The sequence below is a fragment of the Diplotaxodon limnothrissa genome, linkage group LG20 (genome assembly GCF_057381915.1).
Source record: "Diplotaxodon limnothrissa isolate DT_005_m linkage group LG20, D_limnothrissa_male_GT1.1, whole genome shotgun sequence".
NCBI classification, from domain to species: domain Eukaryota; kingdom Metazoa; phylum Chordata; class Actinopteri; order Cichliformes; family Cichlidae; genus Diplotaxodon; species Diplotaxodon limnothrissa.
This window is the reverse complement of record NC_140615.1, coordinates 22,899,263-22,908,219: the sequence shown is the minus strand read 5'-3', so window position 1 is coordinate 22,908,219 and position 8,957 is coordinate 22,899,263. Positions and strand designations below refer to the sequence as shown.

The 8,957-nt window shown below is 37.5% G+C and overlaps 1 protein-coding gene across 1 annotated transcript; it reads left to right on the top strand.

The window, feature by feature from the left end:
- The first annotated feature begins 5,815 nt into the window (after positions 1–5,815).
- On the top strand, positions 5,816–8,605 carry slc60a1b (solute carrier family 60 member 1b). The gene is made up of 10 exons (XM_085344824.1): positions 5,816–6,045; positions 6,144–6,342; positions 6,569–6,811; positions 6,935–7,097; positions 7,252–7,373; positions 7,514–7,687; positions 7,793–7,940; positions 8,035–8,105; positions 8,249–8,369; positions 8,496–8,605. Exons 1-10 carry the CDS (start codon positions 5,816–5,818, stop codon positions 8,603–8,605), a joined length of 1,581 nt encoding a protein of 526 aa, XP_085200950.1.
- Positions 8,606–8,957: the final 352 nt, after the last annotated feature.

The window sequence follows — 8,957 nt, the reverse complement described above, 5'->3', positions numbered from 1 at the left end:
TATTTTCTAATGTTATAGAGAGAGATCATTATTTTGTTTAATAGTTCACAAGTCATGTTTGATCACGACAGTCGTTTGACTCAACATAGTTACTTTTTTTACACTGGCAAATATTGGAATTTTCTTCCACAGGGAACACCATCCTGTACAGCTGTTTAGATGTTAATTGAGCTACACCTGAGATGACTTGAAGGCTGTGGAAATGCTATGTCAGAGTTCAAGACAGTTGTCTGTGTCACAAAAGTTGTTCTCACTTTACTTGATTAAATCACTGTGGTGAGTCATAATGAACACGACTTTGTTTGAAGCCAATTATGTTCAGAGTTTCAGTCTAAGATCAACTGAAAGTTCTAGTTTAAGTGCTGTATACGTTCTCTGCTGGGGGAATTATAGTTCTTTATACTATATTTTACACTGAATTCTTTGTAGATTTTGTAATTATGGTTCTATGCTATTGAGTGTTGGAATTTTCTTTGTGTATTGTGAATGTGAAAGCCCAACAGGGGTTGAAAATTAGCAACAGCTATAAACTCCATATGCTGCACATTAATTTCAGCCTCCATATTGGTATGTTAAACTATTTTGTCCCTTTTAAAATAAGTAAATAACAAATATATCATTAGCGTTACAGTGTTACATAATGGACAAGAAACTGCTACTGTAGCACCTTAATCACTACTGATACTTTGCTGCTAAAATATTTATACCCACACTTCTATATTTACTCCATACTGTTACTCAGGTTGTTACTCGGGTTGTTGCACTTCACTCATTTGTGTTACTAGGTTTTGTCATTCCAGCTAACACGAAGAAAACTTGGCTATGTTGAACTTCCTTTCTTCCTTAGTATAGCCCTCTTCGTAGTGCACCTCTCTGTAATGTAAAGTGTTAGTTAGTGTAAACCCTATAATCACTTTCAAATAACCTAATTTATTAAAGCATCATTTAAAGTCCTGTAAATAATTATAATTACACTAGATTGGTATATTCAAGCACAAAGGACGTTCACAAGGGGGCAAGATCTTAACTGCATCACCAAATGCTAGGTTGAAAACACAGAGCTTCAGAGAATGGCACTGTTTTGGCCTGCACTCATTTCTGTTTGCATACCACATTTCCCTGCCTCTATTTTGAGCCTGAGGAGATGTGAGGGGGTGCACTGCAGGGCATTTCCATCCAGGGCTACAGGGACTGTGGGAGAAATGTGGATAGGTGACCGATGTATTTCTTATTGCCTCAGAAGGAGCCTGTGTCATGGCTACTTTAGCTTATCACTTTAGCTGTGTTAATGCATGATTTATGTATGACTGCCTGAGTCGATAATTGTATACTATGTCATTGTGGCTTCTTTCTTATCATGCTCATTAAAGTAATAATTTTACGTGATTATTTTTAATGTGTTTGGAATTTTGAAGATGTATTTGAGAGTAGCATAGAATTAAAAGGGGTTTCTCTTCTATTACAAAACATTTGGTCCTTTGCTGAGCAGGCTTTTTGGATCCTAAATGAATGGTATATAGTATAAAGAAGCAAACACTAGAGGTGAGAGTGAGCAGAGAAGAAGGAAAACTGGCATTCATCTCATGATTCCTGTCACACTTTCCTGGCACTGTCTCTGGCCTCTGATTGAAGATTGGATAAATGTCAGCTTATGGAGATGAGAGAGAAGAGCAAGATAATGCTATTTTGGACCTTTATATAGCAGCCATCAGCAACTATGTACTCAACTAAAAAAAAAATGCTGTTCTGGAAAGGTAGACAGTAAAACAGTAAATGGACTTCATAAATATATAGTGCTTTCTGAACACTCTCTGTTCTCTGCATTCCTTTACAAGTAAGGGGGAGAATAGAGAGGACAACCACTTAAAAGGTATCATTTTATACATTTAGTTATCTCTGAATTTGGTTCATCAACATATTTTTTTCATTCTAAAGAGTCAATTGAGTGTTTACATTTTTTTCAGAGGCAAACCAAACGGAGTTTACCTTGAATGGGATGAAGGCAATGCTTTTACACCATCTAGTGTTGAAAGGTTGAAGAGAAGCCTGCTGTTCTTGAGTGACTTTGTTCTTTCACTGGAATGTTTGAGTTTCACTTTGCAGCATTTAAACCATCTGTTTAAGAGGGTTTCAGCAAGTGAAATTAAACCAAACAATGGTGGATTCTACTTTAGATTTTTATCTTTCATCTATTTTCTGCTGAAAATGTTCCTGTGTCATTTCTGAAATTTTTATATAGAGTCACGTGAAAATGAAAGTAGACCCTCTTTCGATTCATCTGGTAATTAGGTTGTATTTACTTCATTTTAAGACAAGCTAACACCACGTGTCACTTTTTATTAAACAAAACGAATCCTAAATTTGGAAGTAGTGTACACCCTTACTGCTTCCAAAGGAATAAAGAGGAGAAGTAGCAGATGGGTGATGGTAATCAAATGCACTTAAATAACTGATCATGTTTTGGCATTTTGTTCATTTGGTGCATTCAAATGGGTGATAACACAATGCCAAAGAGGAAAGATATCAGCAATGATCTTAAAAGAACTATTATTGCTGCCCATCTATCTAGGAAAGATTATAAGGTGATTTTCAAACAATTTAAAGTCTGTAACTCTACTGTGAGAATGATTATTTACAAGTGGGAAACATTCAAGACAATTGACAGTCTTCACATCAGGATCTGCAATGCTCAAAGAAATTGCAAAAACCCAAGGGTTATCTTAGGATACAGGCTTGAGTTGGCATGGACAGACACGACCAAAGTTGAGATATCTGGTCATAATGCACAGTGCAACAGCATAAAACACAGCATATCTGCACAAATGCCTCATACCAGCTGTCAAGCTTCAGTAATGGAAGGGTGATGATTTCAGCTTATTTTGCAGCCACAAGACCTGGGTAACTTGCAGTCAGATTTGAAAATGAAGTCCTCTAAACACCAAAGTATTCTACTGTCAAATGTGAGGCCATCTTTCCAAGAGGAAAAGTTGGCCCTAATTGGGTCATGCAACAGGACAAAGAATCCAAGTACAAATCTGCAACAGAATGGCTGAAAAAGAAAAAAAAAATCAAGGTGTTGCAATGAGCCGGTCAATGTCCAGACCGCAAGCGGCTTGAAAGGCTGTGCATAAACGAATCCCAGCAAACCTCAATGAACGGAAGCAACACTGTAAAGAAGACTGGGCCAAAATCCTTCCCCAATAATACAAGGGACTGAAAGTCATACAGAAGGCACTTGCTTCAAGTTATTGCTGTTAAAAATGGATGTACAAGCCATTCATGGGGTGTACTTAGTGTTTCACACATTGCTTCTACATGTTGTTAAATTAATATTAAACAAGTAATTTAAGTAATTTTAAAACCTGGCATAAAGCAGATGATTTTTTTTATTGACCCTACATGCAATGCAATACAAAAAAATAAAACAATATACGATTGAAATGAGCCATTCTGCACTGCTGATTCCTTTGCAAATAGTAATGAACTTTACATCTTTTTTAAATGTTGGCATTTCTTCTAGTACTTGTCTGAGATTTTTAATTAGAAGATCTGAGACCTTTTTTGCCACAGGCAATGTGAAAACTTGAAGGCTGCAGTCAAAATACACTCACAAGAGACTTTCAGTGAAGTGGGAGAGATCTTATGTTTGGCAGTCTAATGTTAATTAGATGGGATTAGGTTGCAGTTTAAAAGCTCATAAAAAGATATATTTTTGTGGTTAAAAAAAATGTATTAAAAGCAATTTTAAACTAAGAGAACGTGCATGTGAACCGGCTACACAAGTATACATTTTTAAGGCAATATAAAGGCAGATGAAGTATCTCTTCCTAAACTAACCAGGGTAAATAATAATTTAATTCAAAAGTAGATGTCCTGCTTCAGTAACCAGAAACTGCTGTTTATTTTTAACACTCCCTGACATGCCTCTAAGATAATGTTAGTTGACAATTACCAAAAGAAGCTGCTGTATCTCCAGAAGAGGAAATGGATGTTAATGAATGCCTGCACGTATTTCTAAAGTAACTGACCTTCATCTCCATGTCGAAGACAAATCAGTTACACATCTTACAGGGGTTAACTGTGAATCTTAAATACAACACTGTGCAGAAAGGTACAGCTACAGGAAAATGTGACTGTTTGTGAATGTTCTGTATAAGAGGTGCAAAGACAACAAACACAAAAAAAAAAGAATCAAGATTTTTTTTTGAAGAAGAAGAAGAAGACATCTGAATAATGCATGCATCACAGTTTTGTGTTTATGGGGAAATGCAGTCACTGTAGATGAAAATAAACATTCAAATGATATACCAGATGATGTGCTGATTACTGATTGAATAAAAGTGGACTAAAAAGTACTACAAATAAACAAAAAAAAAAAAAAAAGTTGCCAGTATGTGAATATATAGTTCAGTAAAACTCCTAGTATCTTTTACTGCACCAGTGCCTGTTATAAAACCCACGATTAAAGTTGAACAGAGTCAGTTTTAATGAAAAACCAGTGTTAAATTTGCCTCCACATTTTACAACCTTGCCAGAAGCCCATATTTGGTCACAACCAGTGGAGATTTGCTTCTTTTATGCAATCATTATAGGGATTAGCTATTAACTCCATTCATCCCTCCATTCATTTTCTTTCGCTTATCCAAATGTATTAAGTCCTTTATTTTATTCATACACCTCAAGGTTAAGTACTTCAACAGCTGACTCATCGCACTTCATTACTGAATTCAGATTGGGGGTTTTTTTAAATCCCAAAAAACTCTCCCAAAAATCGAAATCATGTTGGAGCCTTAAAGTGCAATTTGTCTGCTAGTTTCTCTGCAGGTTGACATTAGTTCTTGAAGTGGAGGCCAAGGTAAAGACTGCAGTTTGCTTTTCACACATTAACTATCCCCACTTGCCATCCTGAACTTTATACTGGACCAGCACTACTGCTAATATGTTAAAAGTGCTGCACAAAAAAGGGGCAATGATTAAATTAACAGTGAAAATATTTCATACTGGAATGAAAGAAAAAGTAAGTAAGCTTCAGCATCCTGTGACAATGAATGTCTGAAAAAATCCATCAGACTAGACAAAGTGTGCCAGTGAACTAATAGTTATAGGCATATTTATATAATATTGCTATAGACTATATATATTGACTTTTTTTTTTACTCAATTCTAAACAAAAATTATGTTTCTTAAAGATTTACAATACAATTTAGAAGCCTGAATGGATAGAGAGTGACATTGTCTTATTAATTATAGATACAGAGATTTTATAACCAACAAATACTATAGGCCTATTTGCAGTGGGCAAAAATGACAGTTGGCCGAAACACAATTTTTGTTTTGTTAACATTTTATATCATATTGTGATGTTTTTATTACACAAACTTCTTTTGTAATGTGTCTGAGTTTTCCAGGTGTCAAAGAAAAGATAACTTGTCAATGAGACACACATGTATAATTGCTTCCTGAGTGACACATTTTCCACTGTATGATTCGATACTACTAGCTTGTAGTATTTTACCTCACAAACCGGTTTTCAATGCTAATCATTGACACAATTCAAGTGGGGATATTTTTGTCGGAAGAATCTCCACTTCATCCATTAACTCGAGAGGACATCCTTTCCTGTTAAGCAATACAAAGTGGTTAGGGCTTAAAGCTTTAAAAGGGATCAAGAAACTCATTATGTTGCAGCAAGTATCCACGAAAACTCTGTGAAGCTGCTTTCCCATAACGCGTATGCAAAAGTTGGTTCTAAAAGGGAAAAAAAATATCTTCTTGAAAGTGTCACTGAGCTACATCAATTTTTATTGAGCCCAAGATGTTTCTGGATGAGCGGATTGTAACTCTGTTCAAAAGGAATGCCCATCACACACTCACTTACTGGAGTGTTTTCTTCAGCTTTGGACTCTGCATTGCTTTTCTTGGACCTACGATTTTAGACTTGCAATGTCAAACAAACTCAACACTTAGTCAGATCACCTGGGTGTTTTTTGCCCAACAGTTCTGCTTATTGATTGGCAGCTCTGTTGGTGGTATTTTCAAGAGAACGTAAGTATCACAATCTCGCAACTAGAGTCTGTGCTGTCATATTAAAGTCTTGAAGGCCTGCATAAATGACCTCTCGTTCTCTCTTTTCTTTTTTAAAGGTTGTTGACCGCTCTTGCGGCCTTATTTTTTTCTGCTCTTGTCATCTCTGTAATATTTGCCATCATCCCTCTGTGCAATAATGTCCTTGTTTTGGCCATTGCCATGGCTGTCTCTGGTTTGGCAATGGGTCTGATTGACACTATTGCTAACATCCAACTGGTGACCATATATCAGAAGGACTCTGCCGTTTTCCTACAGGTGAAAAAGTACCGACATGATCAAAATACTGAAATTCAATGAGCCGATTCAGATGTGTTTGCTTTGTCTGTCAAGTATTATCGAGATATTATATAGAGACAAAACGATGAGAATATTTGCAAAAGATTCTCAATAGGAGTGCACTGTGAAGTTAGGTGCTAGTAATATACTGTGTTCTTCAAAAACTGCAGTAAGTAATGTCCTTGGCCTTTCTACTTTTTTGCAGGCTCTTCATTTTTTCATTGGGTTCGGTGCCCTAGTGAGCCCACTGATTGCAGATCCTTTCCTCTCAGAGACAGGCTGTGGGAATCACACAGGGAATGAGACTGAGGTCATACATCATTTCAGAAGCATGCTGAGAAACAGTCCAATCGTAGAGCACAGCATACCTCTGAGCAACCTGTCCCATGGGGTAGAGAAAGAGGAGTCCAGTGTGCACTATGCTTTCTGGATCATGGCACTTATTAATGTAAGAAGCTGAACAGATGTACATTGAATGAGAGGAGCAGGGTTTTGTTTGTTTGTTTGTTATTGTATGATTATTGTTTCTTGAAATAAGAAAAAAAAAAGTTGAATATTTGTTTACTTTCAGCTGCCTGTGCCCATTGCAGTCCTATATCTGATGTATCGAGAGCAGCTGATCCCATGTTGCCCCAATGGCACGCCACGTCTTTTGGACAAGGATGAACTAGCAATGGAGAGCCAGCAGGGGGCCGAGGGCCCAGCTGTGGAACAGAATGAACATGAAGCTGGGGGTAAGGATATAGACGGAGAGATTTTTGCACCGGGACTATTTTAAAATGGAAAAATACACAATTTTTATGATTTTCCAACCAGTTTGGATAAAAAACAAAGGAATGAATTGCACTTCGTGTACACCAATCTGTCATTTTGTGACTTTTTGCCCAGTTACAGGTCATGGGAGTATCTTTAGCTGCTGTCAGAATGATAACCTGCGCGGGCTGCCTTTATCCTTCTTTATGATTCATATTCTTGGTGGGATGGTGCTTTTTATGACTGATGGTATTGTGGTGAGTGAGGAGTGCAGATAAATGACATGGTGTTCATTTCACCTAATATTTTACACATAGTTTTATGTGTGCTTACAAAAATTGCTCCACATAAATCCCAGAAAGTAGAGCACATGAAAGAACGTCGATTTTCATTGCAGGGTGCATATGCCGGCTTTGTGTACACCTACGCTGTGGCACCACCGATGTCCTTGCCTCATAAGACGGCTGGTTACCTGGCCAGTATCTTTTGGGCAGCTATCACTGCTGGACGTTTGCTGTCCATACCACTCTCATATCGTTTCCAGCCTGTGAAACTACTCATATTCAACCTGGTAAGGCCAATAAAACATTTAGAGGTGATATATATCACTTGGTGATATATAAATGCTAAATGGAGCATATATCCTCTTTTTTGTTTTTTTATTTGTCTTTTACAGGCAGGAGCTATTGTTACTGTGTTGTTGCTGCTCATTTTCTACACCAGCAGCATCTTTCTGTTTGTCGGGACGTGTTTATGTGGCCTCTTTCTGAGCAGCATATTCCCTTGTATGCTTGCCTACACTGAAGACATCCTTGACTACCAAGGTAAGATGAAGTGTTATCTGCGCATTAAGAATAACTCAGCAGTAGAATGAGTGCAAGAGGTGAAGTAATAAACTATGCATGCATTTTTTTACAGGTTGCGCAACCTCTGTCCTTGTGACAAGTGCAGGGATGGGAGAGATGGTAATGCAAGTTCTTGTTGGCTCAGTAAGTGTGATGACTATCTTCATTATTAAAGAGAGAATGTGCAGAAGTTGAAAAATGGGCTTTTAATTGCGAAGAAAAAAAACAAGCCCAGTCGAGATTTAAGATTCATGTTCAGGAGTTAAATTTTGCTGTCTCATCTGCAGATTATTCAGACTGAAGGCAGCTACAGCTTCCTGCTGTGTGGAATGATAATTGCCTGCATTGGTTTTATCCTCTTTATTGGTCTCCTGCTGTTCCATCGAATGCACAGAAATTACCTCACAGGTACAGCATCAGCCAGAATCCTCAGACACTCCTTTGAAATAAATAATTGTGGGTGTGCTGAAAGTTTGTTTGTTTGTTTTTCTTTGCTCATCAACCCCCTCTCCAACCCCCCTGCCATCCAAACAGGAACCTCAAAAAAGTCAGCCATGGTGGAGGAGCCAGCAACAGAGCAGAACGGGGAAGTCAAAACAGAACAGATAGACAACGAAGAGAATATTCAAGAGAGCCCGAACTGATGTGTATTTAACCGCCGACTGGTAGAGACTGAGTATTGCAGTACAAAAAGGTCATCAAACAGTGTGTGTGCAAGTGTATCTTTTTTGTGTGTTTTTGCAAAGCAGTACTGTTTTAGATGACAGTCTGGTCTCTTAGATTGTTTTTATAAATTACAACCTGCATTCATCAAATTGTGTTTTATTCTGTTTTATATTGCATTTACAATACATGATCAACATCAGAAGAGCTTCCACCACTGGCTCCATTAGCTGTGTTCATTCTGGTTATTAGTGAAGGGGACTCGACTGGGGTCAACAGGCTGGAAAACTTCACAAATAAATAGTTATTGTTCGGATAGTTCTGCTTATGCCT

What these genes read in the sequence shown, in the direction of transcription:
- slc60a1b (XM_085344824.1), top strand. Translation starts at nt 5,816, where the DNA reads ATGTTTCTGGATGAGCGGATTGTAACTCTGTTCAAAAGGAATGCCCAT. An exon ending in GAATGAACATGAAGCTGGGG is followed by an intron (nt 7,098 to 7,251) that starts GTAAGGATATAG and finishes CTTTTTGCCCAG; the next exon opens with TTACAGGTCATGGGAGTATC. An exon ending in TGCAAGTTCTTGTTGGCTCA is followed by an intron (nt 8,106 to 8,248) that starts GTAAGTGTGATG and finishes TCTCATCTGCAG; the next exon opens with ATTATTCAGACTGAAGGCAG.